The sequence below is a fragment of the Myxine glutinosa genome, chromosome 10 (genome assembly GCF_964187855.1).
Source record: "Myxine glutinosa chromosome 10, kmMyxGlut1.1, whole genome shotgun sequence".
NCBI lineage: Eukaryota > Metazoa > Chordata > Myxini > Myxiniformes > Myxinidae > Myxine > Myxine glutinosa.
The window spans coordinates 131486621-131506351 of NC_136270.1; the positions used below are offsets into that span (position 1 = coordinate 131486621).

At 41.1% G+C, this 19731-nt stretch overlaps 1 protein-coding gene across 4 annotated transcripts in view; it reads left to right on the forward strand.

Annotated features, from left to right (window-relative positions):
* The window catches only part of LOC137433372 (collagen alpha-4(VI) chain-like), a 282309-nt gene extending 262796 nt beyond the window's left edge, over positions 1 to 19513 (forward strand). For all 4 annotated transcript variants that reach the window (XM_078786122.1, XM_078786124.1, XM_078786123.1 and 1 more), the window contains 3 exons: positions 6551 to 6586; positions 6740 to 6946; positions 18996 to 19513. In XM_078786122.1, the coding sequence (XP_078642248.1) occupies positions 6551 to 6586; positions 6740 to 6946; positions 18996 to 19003 (251 nt within the window). In that variant the 3' untranslated portion in view covers positions 19004 to 19513. The remainder of the gene's footprint in view (positions 1 to 6550; positions 6587 to 6739; positions 6947 to 18995) is intronic.
* Positions 19514 to 19731: the final 218 nt, after the last annotated feature.

Genomic DNA, 19731 nt, shown 5'->3' on the forward strand with positions numbered 1-19731 from the left:
CAGCAGTTTCAACTTGTTCATTCACTGGAGATTTATTTGAGGGAAGCCATGTGTCGGTCCAAAACTAGCCGTGAAATGCCGCAGGATTTACATGGTTAATGGTGGACTTGTAACAATAAAACATGCATGGCTGCCCTCCACATAAACTACTGGGAAATAACTAATTGTATTTGTTGTTGAAAGTGCATCTTGCGTGCACGTATATTCTGTGAAAGAGATACTCGCAATAGCTCACGACAACGCAAGGAGTAAACCAGAATAACAAAGTCTATATATAAATAAAGATGGTCATATACTGTCTATGCTCTATGTGGATATATATATATATACACACTACTCACAATAAGTTAGGGATATTGGCAGGTTCTTCGGTGTGGTTGATTTTGTGTATTAATTATGTTGAAAAGAGTTGTTTGTCCGAATTCCATGGTTATTAATGAGTGTGAAAAAACACAGCATTCTTGATTTCAATACCCTAACCCCTATTAAAAAAAACTCACTCCCACAATATCCCTAACTTATTGTGAGTAGTGTATGTGTATATATATATATATATACAGTCACATGAAAAAGTAAGTACACCCCATGTAAAGTTTTGACTTTTTCAACATATTTCAACACACAGCTATTTGATCCTCATTTCAACAATATTGATAGATAAAGGTGATATAATATAACAAATATCATGAAACATTTACATTTTGTAGTCCATTGTATAATTTAAATAAACATAAATTCAAATTTCGCAGGTGGAAAAAGTAAGTACACCCTTGGCTGTAATAGGTGGTATTGCCCCCTTTGGCAGAAACAACCTCAAGTAGGCATTTCTTATAACTGTCGACCAGTCTCTGGCATCGACTGGGAGAAATTTTTGCCCACTCCTCCATGCAGAATTCTTTCAGCTGTGCGATGTTTGAGGGGTTTCTTGCATGCACAGCTCATTTCAAATCCCCCCACAACATCTCGATGTGATTTAGATCCGGGCTTTGACTTGGCCATTCCAGAACCCTCCATTTCTTTCTTTTCAGCCATTCCTTGGTCGATTTACTGGTATGTTTAGGGTCATTGTCATGTTGCAAGGTCCACCTTCGGTTGAGCTTCAACTTTCCGACAGATGGCCACACATTATTCTCAAGCACCCTCTGGTACAATGAAGAATTCATCGTGGATTCTATGATGGTGACCTGCCCAGGCCCTGATGCAGCAAAGCTGCGCCAAACCATAATATTTCCTCCACCATGCTTTACAGTTGGTATCAGGTTCTTGTGGTCAAATGCTGTCTTTGGTTTTCGCCAAACATGTCTTCTGGTACTGTGGCCAAATAGCTCGACCTTTGACTCATCTGTCCAGAGCACATTGTTCCAGAAGTGCTGGTCTTTGCCTCGGTGTTCATTGGCAAACTTTAGTCTTGCCCTGATGTTCTTTCTAGACAGCAAAGGTTTCCTCCTGGCACACCTCCCATGTAGATCAAATTTGTGCAGCCTCTTTCTAATGGTAGACTCGTGCACTTTGGCATCAACAGTGGCAAGAGCTACCTGTAGGTCCTGTGATGACATTCTGGGGTTCTTAGAGACTTCTTTCAGCATCTTGCGGTCTGCTCTCGGGCTGAACTTGGTGGGGCGGCCTGGCCTGAACAAGTTGGCAGTTGTTTGGAATCTTCTCCACTTGTAGATGATCTTCCGGACAGTCGAATGATTGATTTCAAATTGTTTGGAGATCTTTTTAAATCCCTTCCCAGACTCGTAGGCATCTATAACCTTCTTTCTGACGGCCTCAGAGATCTCTTTTGATCTAGGCATGGTGACGCCGCACACTTCAACAACAAAGAGCAAACCAAACTAAATGTCTGAGGTTTAAATAAGACAGGTTCCTCCAAGATGCTCTCTAGCGATGTACTAATCATTTGCACCTGAGTTGGTGCACCTGATTCTAATTTTAGGTATTTGAAGTAGTGATAAATGTAGGGGTGTACTTACTTTTTCCACATGCGAAATTTGCATTTATGTTTATTTAAATGATACAATGAACTACAAAATGTCAATATTTCTTGATATTTGTTATATTATATCACCTATATCTGTCAATATTGTTGAAATGAAGATCAAATAGCTGTATGTTGAAATATGTTGAAAAAGTCAAAACTTTACATGGGGTGTACTTACTTTTTCACGTGACTGTACACGTGATATGTACAGTGCATTCAGAAAGTATTCAGACCCCTTCACTTTTTTCACATTTTGTTACGTTGCAGCCTTATGCTGAATTCGTTTAAATTCATTTTTTCCCTCATCAATCTACACTCAATACCCCATCATGACAAAGAGAAAACAGGATTTTAGAAAGTTTTGCAAATTTATTAAAAAGAAAAAACTGAAATATCACATTGACATAAGTATTCAGACCCTTTGCTATGACACTTGATATTTAGCTCAGGTGCCTCCAATTTCTCTTGATCATCTTTGAGATGTTTCTATACCTTGATTGGAGTCCACCTGTGGTAAATTCAATTGATTGGACATGATTTGGAAAGGCACACACCTGTCTATATAAGGTCTCACAGCTGACAATGCATATCAGAGCAAAAACCAAGCCATGAGGTCGAAAGAACTGCCTGCAGAGCTCAGAGACAGGATTGTGTCGAGGCACAGATCTGGGGAAGCCTACAAAAAAATTTCTGCTGCATTGAAGGTTCCCAAGAGCACAGTGGCCTCCATTATTCTTAAATGGAAGAAGTTTGGAACAACCAGGACTCTTCCTAGAGCTGGCCGCCCGGCCAAACTGAGCAATCGGGGGAGAAGGGCCTTGGTAAGAGAGGTGACCAAGAACCCGATGGTCAATCTGGCTGAGCTCCAGAGATCCTGTGTGCAGATGGGAGAAACTTCCAGAAGGACAACCATCACTGCAACATTCCACCGTCCTGGTCTTTATGGCAGAGTGGCCAGACGGAAGCCTCCCCTCAGTGAAAGACACATGAAAGCCCGCTTGGAGTTTGCAAAAAAGCACCTAAAGGACTCTCAGACTGTGAGAAACAAGATTCTGTGGTCTGATGAAACCAAGATTGAACTGTTTGGCCTCAATTCTAAGCATCATTTCTGGAGGAAACCAGGCGCCGCTCATCACCTGCCCAATACCATCCCAACGGTGTAGCATGGTGGTGGCAGCATCATGCTGTGGAGGTGTTTTTCAGCAGCAGGGACTGGGGGACTGGTCAGGGTTGATGGAACAATGAACGGAGCAAAGTACAGAGAATCCTTAATGAAAACCTGAAACAGAGCGCTCAGGACCTCAGACTGGGCCGAAGGTTCACCTTCCAACAGGACAATGGCCCTAAGCACACAGCCAAGACAATGCAGGAGTGGCTTAGGGACAACTCTATGAAGGTCCTTGAGTGGCCCAGCCAGAGCCCTGACTGACAGCTCGAAGTCTTCTCTTCACAGTTGAAACTGAGACTTGCTTACTTTGACCAGTGTTGAGCTGTGCTTGAAGCTGTTGACTCTCAGAAACTCGTCTTCTGATTCTGTTGTGGCTTTGGGTCTGCCAGACCTCTTCCTGTCAGAGTTTCCTCCAGTTTCCAAGTGCCTTTTGATGGTGTAGGAAACTGTACTCACTGACACCTTGGCTTTCTTTGCAATTTCTCTAAAGGAAAGACCGACACTTTTAAGGGTTATAATAGTCTGTCTGTCTTCCTGCTTACCTTTGTAACATTTCAGTTTATTCACTGGACTTGAATTGCTTAAATTTCGATAAAAACTGGGAAAATTGAGGTGTTCTAAAACTTTTGACCGGTAGTGTAGGTATGGCTGTGCTAGGAATATGTGCAACACATTTACCAGAATGGGCTATCATTCCAAGGGATGACATAAGTTTGGAACCATCGAAGAAACCAGCTCATTGGCAAAATACTCGGGGGAAAAAACACTGAATATGGAGTGGCCTTCACAAGGTTCTTTTGTTTGTGTCATGCAATGAACGCAAGGCGTGGACAAGATGGACACATAAGCAAAGTTTTGGGTTAACGGGTGTAGAAAAGAAAAAGATCATGATTTTGGATGGGGGATGACCTGAGACGGTGGCGAACAGTGATCTTGAAGACCTGGAGGGAAAAATGAGATTGAAAAGAGTGTGGAAGGTCGTTCCACAGGTGGGAAAATCCAGGAATGAGTGAGTGTAGGTGAGCAGTGGTTCTGGATTTAGGTAGTTTCACTCAGAGGGGGGTTGCTGGTGGACTGTGTACATCCTGCAGAAACCTGGGGGAGACAGAGCACGGAGAGGGCAGAGGGTGCAGGACCAGAAATGAGGTGGAATAAGACAGAGAGACCACCGACCTATCAGCGATGACAAAGTGATAGGCCCATAAACTCAGCTTCATTCTGGGAGATTAAAATGATCTTGAAAGCCTTGTTTTCCACGGCGTCAAGTTGAGCAAGATGTGAGGCAGGGGAGCCAGGTCAGAGGGGAGAGCAGAACTCCATCACACTGCAGATGAAGGCCTTGTAGGTGAAAAGGAGCTCAGGTGTGCCAAGGAAGAACTTAGCATGACGGAGGATGCCCAGTCGGCGTTTGGCTTTTAAGGCCAACTTTGAAATGTGGCCTTGCCCAAGATAGATCATGGCTTTGAGTGAGACCCAAGAGCTTGAGTGACTGAACCTCTTCAAGACGGTTGTTGAGAAAGAAGATGGGAGGTTTTGCGGAACGGTCCTTTCTGAGATAGTGAGAGTGTGAGATTACTCAGGATTGAAGGACCAAGTGTTTGACCAGCCTGTCTGTCTGGAGGATGAGGAATGTCCCATCAGAGAGTGGAGTGATCAGCAAAGAGATAAAGATGATTTTTCCAGAGAGTGAGAGGGATCATTGATGAAGATCAGGAATAGGATGGGGCCGAGGACACTGACTTGTGGTACTCCAGCCTTGACAGGGAGAGGAGAAGGTGGCCGGAAGCATTGTTTTTGGGTTGTCCGTCCGTCTGTCCATCCGTACGGGCTAAACCTCGTTTTTCTCAGCAACCACATGATTGAGACGAAACTTTCAGGATAGGAGTGACACCCAAGTAGAATGTTTTTTTAATGATCATTGTGACATCATAGGTCACGTGGTATGGCAGCCATCTTGGTTTAAACTCAAATAAATCAAAATTATTTCTCGGAAACAGCTGAATGGGAAAATTTGAAACTTGGCACATTGTCAAGTACTCCCAATGGGGAACCAAAGCATGATAATGCTGACATCATCGGTGAAGTGGTATACCAGCCATAAATGTTTTAATCAAATGCATTATCCTTAAAATCTGACATTGCATGCACATGATCTTTGACCCATTTGTATTGAAATATTAAATTTATGACATAATAAGTCACATGGTTTGGCAGCCTTATTGGATTTAACCTAAAACCTTAAAAATCACATCCCCAAACCACCAAAGTGATCAACTCAAAACTTTACGTGCGTCATAGACTACGCATGGCGATTAAAAGTTAATCACGAAAACGTCATCGGTCATATGGTGCGGCAGCGTTATTGGATTCATCCCCTCCCCATACATATGCAGAATGTACATGTTTGATGTCATATGTCACATGGTGTGGCAGCCATATTAGCTTGAAAGCCGAAATAAATAAATCCCTTCTCCGAAACAGTTTCACTGATCGATGTGAAACTTGTCATGTCTGGTAAAAATGTGATACTTGAGAACAACTGAAGGGATTTAAATCAAAGTTGTTTATTTATAGGACATTGAACGAGGGCGTCTACCCATTGTCATGGGCAGGGACCACACGGAGGTATATTGGTGATGCAGTCGCATTGCTCAAGTTAGCTCACCTGGAACGAAGTTCAGGGGTCTGTCGGTCTGTCCGTAAACACTTGCAACTTCTTCTCTGAAACCGCTGATGGGATTGCGACCAAATTTGGCACAAATGATATTTGTTGTGTTGTGACTGAAGTTTGTTCACGGCATTAAAAAAATCAGGGTCTATGGGAGTCTATGGGGGGGTCAAAGTGTATCCAGGTTTGACCCTCCAAAATAGGAATTCGCTTTTTGCTCTGAAACTACACACACAATTTCGATGAAACTTGACCACAACCGTCACGACCCATGATGTACCAATATTTGTTCACGGCATTAAATAAAAATCTGCCTCTTTGGGGTTCTGGTCACATGACAGGGGGGGGGGGGGGTTGCCCCCCAAAATAGGTATTTTTTTTGTTTGTTTAAAGTCTTATGATTATGTTAGTATGATTCCACTTGCTGCCCTGTCTTCTAGCAACCATTGAAATAGGTTTAAAATACCTGTAGTCAGTGCAGTATATTGTTTATTCTACCAGGTGAGCGCCAGGGGTATTGCCCTGGTATATAGGTGTTTTTGTAATGCAGTGATGTTGGCTGATTTCCAAGATATAAGATGCAAGCAGAGAGAGAGGACAGAACACTGTTAGATTCACTGTGATTTGCTGTTGTCGGTGAGAGATTCAGGCAACAGGATCTCGTGCCGATAACAGAGGGAAAACAACTGCACGTTTTAGCTTCTGTGATGTTCTTTTGTTTCATTTGCAGATGTAAATAGTCTGGAAGATCCCACCGCTACACCTGGTTAGTGTTCACTCTCTGCACCTTTTGCACCTGTATATAACCAGACGGTGTTAATTTATACAACGATGTGTATACAGTACTTGTTTTTGAATAATCGAAATGCTCTTGACTCTTCCAATGATTTCACCGACATTCTCCAAAATCCCTACACAGTGACCAAGCAGCCAACAAAGCAATCGTCTAAAGGGTCTGCTCACTGCCTGCTACCGCGCAGTGCCGGCAGGTGCTATAGCTACAAGCTGAAGTGGTACTACAATCGTAAAGAACACCGGTGTACACATTTCTGGTACGGAGGTTGCAGAGGGAACGCCAACCGTTTCTCCACCAAGTCCCGTTGCGAGCAATCATGCCGCCATTTTGGTGAGGCCCACACGGAGCACACAACGGTGCTCATTTCATGTAGTTGACCAACTAACAGGTGTCTTCATTTATTTAGTCATTGAAGACATTAATAGTTTTACTGAATGTGAAATCATTTTTATGGAGGATATATTTATATATATATTTACATATTTTGAATTACCTGTCATGAATCTTTTGTGTGTTTTGTTTTCTTTAATGACAAATCATGTTCACCTGGATGGTTTCTACATTCACTCAGTGACTGATACTACTGAGACATGTGAAGGGTGTTCAAAAAGTTATTGGAACGGTATAGTCACAATAGTCCAAGAAACACCAACGTTTTATTTATTTTTCCATGTTAGTGTACATATGTACAGGTATCCGAAAATGGATATACCAAAAAGAACATTGAACAAGTACAGATACATTCAAAGTACACCGCCCCCATGCCAAATAATTCAATATCCTACAGCGCGGCATTGCCAGGGTGCCCCCGATGCCTGGCAATACCGCAGTGGAGCTCATAGAGGCTGCATTGGGAGGGAGAGGTGCACAATAATTGATTGATTAATTGTATAATTAAAATCAATAAAAGATTATCACAAAATATTTTCTTAATCAATAATTGGCTAATAGCATAACTAAACCACTAGTGCTTCATCCGAAGATGTATCTTTTAGAAATTTAATTAAATAAGTCATTAATAAAAAATTAAATAATTAATTGATTAATCAATAAATAATTAATCGATTAATCAATAAATAATTAATCGATTAAATGATTAATCAATAAATCAAAAATATCCTTGATAGCCGCATCACTTGGTCACTCATGTCCAAATATTAGCTTCCCAGCTCAAAAGGTGCCTGAGATATTGGCCAAATGAGAAAGAAAATAAATAAATGATTAATAATGAAAATAAATAAATAATAACCATTAAAAAATTAAATTATTAATTGATTAATCAATAAATAATTAATCAATTAATCAATAAATAATTAATCGATTAATCAATAAATAATGAATCGATTAAATGATTAATCAAGAAATCAAAAATATCCTTGATAGCCGCATCACTTGGTCACTCATGTCCAAATATTAGCTTCCGAGCTCAAAAGGTGCCTGAGATATTGGCCAAATGAGAAAGAAAATAAATAAATGATTAATAATGAAAATAAATAAATAATAATCATAAAAAAATTAAATTATTAATTGATTAATCAATAAATAATTAATCGACTAATCAATAATAATAATAATAATTCATTTATTTTGTATAGCGCTTTTCCAGAAGCCCAAAGGCGCTTTGACAGAGTGGCAAACATAATGCATAACAATACATGAAAACAACAATTGCAAAAAGACAAGAATCAATAGGGAAATATTTAAAGCAAAAGGAGGGAGAAGGAGAAGTGATAGTCAGGGGTTAAATGCTGTGGGTTGAATGTTGAATGCAGTGTTGAACAGGTGGGTCTTTAGTGATGTTTTGAATGTGGTGAGTGAGGAGGAGTCTCTGATGGTGTGAGGTAGTGAATTCCAGAGGGTGGGAGCAGCGATGGAGAAGGCCCTGTCCCCCCAGGATCTGAATTTGGTCCGGATGGAGGGGGTCAGGAGGTTGGTACCAGCAGAGCGGAGGTTGCGGGTGGGAGTGTGTCTGGAGAGGAGGTCAGCCAGGTAGGATGGGGCCAGGTTATGGAGGGCTTTGTATGTCAAGAGGAGGATTTTGTACTGGATTCTCTGGGGGATGGGGAGCCAGTGAAGCTTGTAAAGGACGGGGGTGATGTGGTCATGGGTCCGGGAATGGGTGAGTAGACGGGCAGCGGAGTTCTGAATGTATTGGAGTTTATTGGTGATTATTGAGGGTGAACCATAGAGGAGGCTATTGCAGTAGTCCAGACGGGAGGTGATGAAGGCGTGGATGAGGGTTTCTGCAGCCGTGGAGGAGAGGGATGAGCGGAGACGGGCAATGTTTTTCAGGTGAAAGAAGGCTGACTTTGTGATCTGTTTAGTGTATTTGTCGAAGGAAAGGGTTTGGTCAAAGATGATGCCAAGATTCCGGATGTGAGGGGAGGTGGATACTGGGATACCGTCGATGTTGAGGGCAAAGTTATGGGTGGATTTTGTGAGCGTTTTTGGGCCAATGATGATTATTTCAGATTTATCACAGTTAAGCTTGAGGAAGTTGATTTGAAGCCAGGATTTTATTTCAGTGATGCAGTTTGTCAGGATAGAGTGGGTGTCGGTGGAGACGGACTTGGTGGAGATGAAAAGCTGGATGTCATCGGCGAAGCAGTGGAATTGGAGACCATGACGGCGGATTAAGTGACCGAGGGGGGACAGGTAAAGGATGAAGAGGAGGGGGCCAAGAACTGAACCTTGGGGGACACCTTGGGGGAGGGGAGCAGTGGGGGATTTGCAGTTATTGATGGAGATGAACTGGCATCTGTCAGAGAGGTATGATTTAATCCAAGAGAGGGCAGTGCCGGTAACGTTAAAGGTGGATTCAAGTCGGGTGAGGAGGATGGTGTGATCGATGGTGTCAAAGGCAGCGCTGAGGTCGAGGAGGACGAGAATGTTGAGGTTGCCAGCGTCAGAGGAGAGGAGAAGGTCGTTGGTGATTTTGAGGAGAGCAGTTTCAGTACTGTGGTTGGAGCGGAATCCGGATTGGAATGTTTCATACAGGTTATTGGCAGAGAGATGATGTTTGAGTTGAGTGGCTACAGCGCGTTCCAAAACTTTTGACAGAAATGGTAGGTTGGAGATGGGTCTGAAGTTGTTTAGGGTGTCAGGGTTTAGACCAGGTTTTTTTAGAATGGGGGTAACAGCAGCAATTTTGAGGGAAGGTGGGACGATGCCTGTAGACAGGGAGGAGTTTATTGTTGCAATGATAAGTGGAGAGAGAGCAGGGAGGGAGGCTTTGACAAAGCTGGAGGGGATGGGGTCAAGAGTGCAGGTGGCAGTTTTCATTCCTATGAGGAGTTCAGAGAGGTCAGTAGGGGAGATTGGGGAGAACCGAGACAGGGGATGGCAGGACAAGGGGGGGCAGGTGGTTGGAGGGGGAGCGGGTGCAGCGGTGGTCAAGCTGTTGTAGATATTGTCAATTTTGCGTTGGAAGAAAGAGAGGAAGGAGATGCAGTTGTCTACTGTGAATGACTGGGTGGTGGTGTTCAGGGGGCGGAGGAGTTTGTTTATTGTCGAGAAGAGTGCTTTTGGGTTTCCGGAGCCAAAGTGGATAATTTGAGAGTAGTAGGCAGAGCGGGCGCGGGAGAGGGCATCTTTGTAGTGTTGTAGGTGGTCCTTGTAGGCTTGGGAGTGAACTGTGAGACCCGTTTTATTGCGGAGTCTTTCAAGTTGGCGAGCACGAGTTTTCATCAGGCGGAGTTCAGGGGTAAACCAGGGAGCAGAATGGGTGAAAGAAACTGTTTTGGTTTTTACAGGCGCAAGCTGGTCAAGGCAGGAGGAGAGAGTGTGGTTGTAGTAGTCAGTGAGGTCGGAAGGGGTGTGGAGGTCAATGAAGGGAGAAGTGGACATTTTTTCAGAGAGGGTGGATGAGAATGAGGTAGGTGAAAGAGCGTTTAGCTTACGGAAGTTGATTGTGCGATAATGCCTTGGTGTTGGGGCGGGGATGTTGAAGGTCAGAGTGATGGCTAAGTGGTCAGAGAGAGTGAGGTCGAAGCCAGAGAGATGGTGCAAAATTAGTCCAGTAGAGCAGACAAGGTCCAAAATGTGACCACGGTTATGGGTAGGAAAGTTGACATGTTGAGTGAGGTTAAAGCAGGTGAGTAAATCAGTGAAGTCAGTGGTTAGCGTGGAGTCAGTGGAGTCAATGTGGATATTGAAATCACCAAGGAGGAGGATTGAGGGGGAGAGGGAACATAGCTGGGTCAGAAAGTAGGAGAAGTCAGACAGGAATGATGGGTGTGGTTTGGGAGGGCGGTAGACGACAGCCATGACTGACTGCGTGCAACCAGAGAGTTTAAAAGCCAGGTGTTCAAATGATGGAGCAGATGAGATGGAGATGAGGTTGGTCTTGATGTCTTGACGGTGGATAACGGCAATTCCACCACCTCGGCCCTCCGAGCGTGGTTTATTGACGTAGGAATATCCATTGGGTGTGGTGAGGTTGAGCGTGTAGTAGTCCAGTGGTTGTTGCCAGGTTTCGGTGAGACAGAGAAAGTCCAGTTTGTTATCCAGGATGTATTCGTTCAGGATGAGGCATTTGTTGTTGAGGGACCGGGTGTTGAACAGGGTGAGCTTGATGTTGTTTTGAACAGCAGGGATGAATTCAGGTGATTTAGCCAGGGTTCGTAGGCAGGACGTGCGATTGTGTGCGTTGCTGTGACCAGGTGCGCTGGGACGAAGAGTGAGAGTGCGCTGAGCCGACCAGAGGACGGGGATGGAGTGACCTGATTGTAAATAAACAAACTTACGACCGGAGCCACGGTGAATGTACCTGGGTCGTCGGAGGAGTCCATTTGATTTGATGGCAGAGATGCATGATGGGGTGGAGCGGGTATTGAGCAGAAGAAACCTTGCGGCGGAGTACTGCAGAGCCATGCCAGGCAGGAGCGAAGGGACGAGTACGAGGCCAAGGTCGAGGAGGCAAAGCGGCAAACGCAGCGGCAAACGACTGCAGCCGCTAATCAAGACCACAGCGGCAAACAACGGGAGCGGGCCTGAGGAAACAGTGGAGGAGCCGGGCAGGCGAAGCCAGGAGCAGAGCCGGGACCGAGCAGAGGGCAGACCCAACGGTCAAAGATCCGCCACGACCACCAGAAAAGCAAACTATGTACAATGGCCCAGTCGGAGAAGCGGCGAACAAGTAACGCCAGCGTCCTCTCCAGACCGGACCGGAAGCAATTTAATCAATAAATAATGAATCGATTAAATGATTAATCAAGAAATCAAAAATATCCTTGATAGCCGCATCACTTGGTCACTCATGTCCAAATATTAGCTTCCGAGCTCAAAAGGTGCCTGAGATATTGGCCAAATGAGAAAGGAAAAAAATAAATGATTAATAATGAAAATAAATAAATAATAATCATGAAAAAATTAAATAGTTAATCAATTAATCGATTAAATGATGAATCAAGAAATGAAAAATATCCTTTATAGCCACATCACTTGGTCACTGTCGTGTCCAAATATTAGCTTCCCAGCTCAAAAGGTGCCTGAGATATTGGCCAAATGAGAAAGAAAATAAATAAATGATTAATAATGAAAATAAATAAATAATAATCATGAAAAAATTAAATAGTTAATCAATTAATCGATTAAATGATTAATCAAGAAATCAAAAATATCCTTGATAGCCACATCACTTGGTCACTGTCGTGTCCAAATTTCAATAAACACATTACTCTCTCTTCTGGTGTACCATCCTCTGTCACAAAGCACCAGTGCCACAAAAGCAGCATCCTGAGCAAGGGTTACACTGGGTGGTTTGCCATTGCCTTCCCAGCAATAGTTATCGCAGAAATTTGTAATCTGCTCAGGATGCTGGCGATAGCTCGCCCACTCTTCATTAAGTACTCCATCGAATACTGGCGGACGTTATTCCCAGTTTAACGTCCATCCGAGGGACGACACACACAATGATGGATCAACCTGCCTGTGAAACACCAGGATGGGAGTTTAGAGCTGGCTCTGGATTCGAACCCAGGCTGGACAGCTCGGAAGCGAGTGTGCATACCACTAGGCCATACTGGGAACCCTAAGTTACATTTCAATACTATGACAAATGAACTGGAAAAACTTTATATTAATTATATTCCATCAAAGTCAGAAATCCGATTCGTGAGTAAACAATCTGGGAAGAACTTTAAAATTGTCTTTGAAGTTGATGTAGATATTTCGAAGAGCACATGAAGTGCTGGAGTTTGTGTAACTCTGAATCACAAATGGGGTTCTCTCTCAAATGAAACGTTTATTGTCATCTGTGTGTGGTTTTCCCTTTTACACATTTGTGTCCATATGTGTGACATCAAAGCATGTTCGTCTTTCACTTTTAGTCCTTCATTTGTGTCCATATGTGTGACATCCAAGCATGTTTATCTTTCACTTTTAGTCCTTCATTTGTGTCCATATGTGTGACATCCAAGCATGTTCGTCTTTCACTTTTAGTCCTTCATTTGTGTCCATATGTGTGATATCAAAGCATGTTCGTCTTTCACTTTCACTCCTTCATTTGTGTCCATATGTGTGACATCCAAGCATGTTCGTCTTTCACTTTTAGTCCTTCATTTGTGTCCATATGTGTGACATCCAAGCATGTTTATCTTTCACTTTTAGTCCTTCATTTGTGTCCATATGTGTGACATCCAAGCATGTTCGTCTTTCACTTTTAGTCCTTCATTTGTGTCCATATGTGTGACATCCAAGCATGTTTATCTTTCACGTTTAGTCCTTCATTTGTGTCCATATGTGTGACATCCAAGCATGTTTATCTTTCACGTTTAGTCCTTCATTTGTGTCCATATGTGTGACATCCAAGCATGTTTATCTTTCACTTTCAGTCCTTCATTTGTGTCCATATGTATGACATCCAAGCATGTTCGTCTTTCACTTTTAGTCCTTCATTTGTGTCCATATGTGTGACATCCAAGCATGTTTATCTTTCACTTTCACTCCTTCATTTGTGTCCATATGTATGACATCCAAGCATGTTTATCTTTCACTTTTAGTCCTTCATTTGTGTCCATATGTGTGATATCCAAGCATGTTTATCTTTCACTTTCAGTCCTTCATTTGTGTCCATATGTATGACATCCAAGCATGTTTATCTTTCACTTTTAGTCCTTCATTTGTGTCCATATGTGTGATATCCAAGCATGTTCATCTTTCACTTTCAGTCCTTCATTTGTGTCCATATGTGTGACATCAAAGCATGTTTATATTTCTCTTTCAGTCCTTCATTTGTGTCCATATGTGTGACATCAAAGCATGTTTATATTTCTCTTTCAGTCCTTCATTTGTGTCCATATGTGTGACATCCAAGCATGTTCATCTTTCACTTTCAGTCCTTCATTTGTGTCCATATGTGTGACATCCAAGCATGTTTATCTTTCACTTTCAGTCCTTCATTTGTGTCCATATGTATGACATCCAAGCATGTTTATCTTTCACTTTTAGTCCTTCATTTGTGTCCATATGTGTGATATCCAAGCATGTTTATCTTTCACTTTCAGTCCTTCATTTGTGTCCATATGTGTGACATCCAAGCATGTTTATCTTTCACTTTCAGTCCTTCATTTGTGTCCATATGTATGACATCCAAGCATGTTTATCTTTCACTTTTAGTCCTTCATTTGTGTCCATATGTATGACATCCAAGCATGTTTATCTTTCACTTTCAGTCCTTCATTTGTGTCCATATGTATGACATCCAAGCATGTTTATCTTTCACTTTCACTCCTTCATTTGTGTCCATATGTATGACATCCAAGCATGTTTATATTTCACTTTCAGTCCTTCATTTGCGTCCATATGTGTGACATCCAAGCATGTTTATCTTTCACTTTCAGTCCTTCATTTGTGTCCATATGTATGACATCCAAGCATGTTTATCTTTCACTTTTAGTCCTTCATTTGTGTCCATATGTGTGATATCCAAGCATGTTTATCTTTCACTTTTAGTCCTTCATTTGTGTCCATATGTATGACATCCAAGCATGTTTATCTTTCACTTTTAGTCCTTCATTTGTGTCCATATGTGTGATATCCAAGCATGTTTATCTTTCACTTTCAGTCCTTCATTTGTGTCCATATGTATGACATCCAAGCATGTTTATATTTCACTTTCAGTCCTTCATTTGCATCCATATGTGTGATATCCAAGCATGTTTATCTTTCACTTTCAGTCCTTCATTTGTGTCCATATGTATGACATCCAAGCATGTTTATCTTTCACTTTTAGTCCTTCATTTGTGTCCATATGTATGACATCCAAGCATGTTTATCTCTCACTTTTAGTCCTTCATTTGTGTCCATATGTGTGATATCCAAGCATGTTTATCTTTCACTTTTAGTCCTTCATTTGTGTCCATATGTATGACATCCAAGCATGTTTATCTTTCACTTTTAGTCCTTCATTTGTGTCCATATGTGTGATATCCAAGCATGTTTATCTTTCACTTTCAGTCCTTCATTTGTGTCCATATGTGTGACATCAAAGCATGTTTATATTTCTCTTTCAGTCCTTCATTTGTGTCCATATGTGTGACATCAAAGCATGTTTATATTTCTCTTTCAGTCCTTCATTTGTGTCCATATGTGTGACATCCAAGCATGTTCATCTTTCACTTTCAGTCCTTCATTTGTGTCCATATGTATGACATCCAAGCATGTTTATCTTTCACTTTTAGTCCTTCATTTGTGTCCATATGTGTGATATCCAAGCATGTTTATCTTTCACTTTCAGTCCTTCATTTGTGTCCATATGTGTGACATCCAAGCATGTTTATCTTTCACTTTCAGTCCTTCATTTGTGTCCATATGTATGACATCCAAGCATGTTTATCTTTCACTTTTAGTCCTTCATTTGTGTCCATATGTATGACATCCAAGCATGTTTATCTTTCACTTTCAGTCCTTCATTTGTGTCCATATGTATGACATCCAAGCATGTTTATCTTTCACTTTCACTCCTTCATTTGTGTCCATATGTATGACATCCAAGCATGTTTATCTTTCACTTTTAGTCCTTCATTTGTGTCCATATGTGTGATATCCAAGCATGTTTATCTTTCACTTTTAGTCCTTCATTTGTGTCCATATGTATGACATCCAAGCATGTTTATCTTTCACTTTTAGTCCTTCATTTGTGTCCATATGTGTGATATCCAAGCATGTTTATCTTTCACTTTCAGTCCTTCATTTGTGTCCATATGTATGACATCCAAGCATGTTTATATTTCACTTTCAGTCCTTCATTTGCGTCCATATGTGTGACATCCAAGCATGTTCGTCTTTCACTTTTAGTCCTTCATTTGTGTCCATATGTGTGACATCCAAGCATGTTTATCTTTCACTTTTAGTCCTTCATTTGTGTCCATATGTGTGACATCCAAGCATGTTTATATTTCACTTTCAGTCCTTCATTTGTGTCCATATGTATGACATCCAAGCATGTTCGTCTTTCACTTTCAGTCCTTCATTTGTGTCCATATGTGTGACATCCAAGCATGTTTATATTTCACTTTCAGTCCTTCATTTGTGTCCATGTGTGTGACATCCAAGCATGTTTATCTTTCACTTTTAGTCCTTCATTTGTGTCCATATGTGTGACATCCAAGCATGTTCGTCTTTCACTTTTAGTCCTTCATTTGTGTCCATATGTGTGACATCCAAGCATGTTCGTCTTTCACTTTTAGTCCTTCATTTGTGTCCATATGTGTGACATCCAAGCATGTTTATCTTTCACTTTCAGTCCTTCATTTGTGTCCATATATATGACATCCAAGCATGTTCGTCTTTCACTTTTAGTCCTTCATTTGTGTCCATATGTGTGACATCCAAGCATGTTTATCTTTCACTTTCACTCCTTCATTTGTGTCCATATGTATGACGTCCAAGCATGTTTATCTTTCACTTTTAGTCCTTCATTTGTGTCCATATGTGTGATATCCAAGCATGTTTATCTTTCACTTTCAGTCCTTCATTTGTGTCCATATGTATGACATCCAAGCATGTTTATCTTTCACTTTTAGTCCTTCATTTGTGTCCATATGTGTGATATCCAAGCATGTTCATCTTTCACTTTCAGTCCTTCATTTGTGTCCATATGTGTGACATCAAAGCATGTTTATATTTCTCTTTCAGTCCTTAATTTGTGTCCATATGTGTGACATCAAAGCATGTTTATATTTCTCTTTCAGTCCTTCATTTGTGTCCATATGTGTGACATCCAAGCATGTTCATCTTTCACTTTCAGTCCTTCATTTGTGTCCATATGTGTGATATCCAAGCATGTTTATCTTTCACTTTCAGTCCTTCATTTGTGTCCATATGTATGACATCCAAGCATGTTTATATTTCACTTTCAGTCCTTCATTTGCGTCCATATGTGTGACATCCAAGCATGTTTATCTTTCACTTTCAGTCCTTCATTTGTGTCCATATGTATGACATCCAAGCATGTTTATCTTTCACTTTTAGTCCTTCATTTGTGTCCATATGTGTGATATCCAAGCATGTTTATCTTTCACTTTTAGTCCTTCATTTGTGTCCATATGTATGACATCCAAGCATGTTTATCTTTCACTTTTAGTCCTTCATTTGTGTCCATATGTGTGATATCCAAGCATGTTTATCTTTCACTTTTAGTCCTTCATTTGTGTCCATATGTGTGATATCCAAGCATGTTTATCTTTCACTTTTAGTCCTTCATTTGTGTCCATATGTGTGACATCCAAGCATGTTTATCTTTCACTTTCAGTCCTTCATTTGTGTCCATATGTGTGACATCCAAGCATGTTTATCTTTCACTTTCAGTCCTTCATTTGTGTCCATATGTATGACATCCAAGCATGTTCATCTTTCACTTTCAGTCCTTCATTTGTGTCCATATGTGTGACATCCAAGCATGTTCATCTTTCACTTTCAGTCCTTCATTTGTGTCCATATGTATGACATCCAAGCATGTTTATCTTTCACTTTTAGTCCTTCATTTGTGTCCATATGTGTGACATCCAAGCATGTTTATCTTTCACTTTCAGTCCTTCATTTGTGTCCATATGTGTGATATGCAAGCATGTTTATCTTTCACTTTCAGTCCTTCATTTGTGTCCATATGTGTGATATCCAAGCATGTTTATCTTTCACTTTCAGTCCTTCATTTGTGTCCATATGTATGACATCAAAGCATGTTTATCTTTCACTTTCAGTCCTTCATTTGTGTCCATATGTGTGATATCCAAGCATGTTGATCTTTCACTTTTAGTCCTTCATTTGTGTCCATATGTGTGACATCCAAGCATGTTTATATTTCTCTTTTAGTCCTTCATTTGTGTCCATATGTGCGACATCAAAGCATGCTTATCTTTCACTTTCAGTCCTTCATTTGTGTCCATATGTGTGATATCCAAGCATGTTTATCTTTCACTTTCAGTCCTTCATTTGTGTCCATATGTATGACATCCAAGCATGTTTATCTTTCACTTTTAGTCCTTCATTTGTGTCCATATGTGTGATATCCAAGCATGTTCATCTTTCACTTTCAGTCCTTCATTTGTGTCCATATGTATGACATCCAAGCATGTTTATCTTTCACTTTTAGTCCTTCATTTGTGTCCATATGTGTGACATCCAAGCATGTTTATCTTTCACTTTCAGTCCTTCATTTGTGTCCATATGTGTGATATGCAAGCATGTTTATCTTTCACTTTCAGTCCTTCATTTGTGTCCATATGTGTGATATCCAAGCATGTTTATCTTTCACTTTCAGTCCTTCATTTGTGTCCATATGTATGACATCCAAGCATGTTTATCTTTCACTTTTAGTCCTTCATTTGTGTCCATATGTGTGATATCCAAGCATGTTGATCTTTCACTTTTAGTCCTTCATTTGTGTCCATATGTGTGACATCCAAGCATGTTTATCTTTCACTTTTAGTCCTTCATTTGTGTCCATATGTGTGACATCCAAGCATGTTTATATTTCTCTTTTAGTCCTTCATTTGTGTCCATATGTGCGACATCAAAGCATGTTTATCTTTCACTTTCAGTCCTTCATTTGTGAGTCGTTAGTTATCTCCGCCATCGAAGTGGGCAAGGGTCATGTTTTCACCTTTGTCTGTTTGTCTGTCTGTGAGCACCATATCTCAAAAAGTTTTGGACATATTTGGATGAAATTTGTTGGATAAGTTGGGAAGGTGACAGGAACAAGCCGATTGGATTTTGGTTCAGGTCCAAATCCAGATCCGGCCTATCAGTGGGATACAAACCGTAACCTGTTCAGCCTGGCGTAGGTTTGCGCTCTACCGAGTACCGCTCTAGTTACTGATCTGATCTTCGATTCGTTTGTTGTTCAATTGCTTCTTTCCTTTGACCATGTCCTTTACAGGTGTGTGAGGTGTACGGACCAAAGTGTGCAAACCAAGCAGTTTCTTCCCTCATAGGAAGGTGTGTGGATCTTCCATGGTGCAGAACACCCCACTCCACCACTGCGTTCTGTGACACCAAACGTTATTTTTCTTTGGTTATTTTATTTCACGATTTGAAAACGAGATTGCTCCTGAAAAGCCTATTTTTTTTGTACTGAAATGTAACAGAAAGTGCTAATCTTCACGGGTTCGTGGCGTGTCCATGATGGTGCTCTATGGTTGATTGTGAAAGTGCAACAATCAATTTTGATCTTCGAATAAAGTGTTTGTCGGTAAATGTAAATCGCTCTCAGTCCTGACGGTATATTCACTTCGCATAGTCTCAATGTTTTCAGTGTGTAACAAAGTCTGTTCTGATTGAATAATTGACAATACATGTCTCCGCCCCTCCAAGGAATATCTTCAGCTAAATGAGAGATTAAAGTTTATTCGATTGTTTTACAATGTTATCGATGAAAGATAAAACACAACAGAGCAATCCTGGTTCTCGGCTTTCTTTCTGAGATGATCTCGCTTCAATGTTCAAGTTGGACTGAATTGACATCACGAATATTGCAGACAGGTATTGAAAACAAACCTAGTTCCTCAATCGGTCTATCTCTGCCATATTCTCACTGGTGTGAATAAACCATAACCCTTTTCCTTGGGGATTTTGTCAATTCCTCAGGGAACCAATACAACTCAGGGATTTTTACA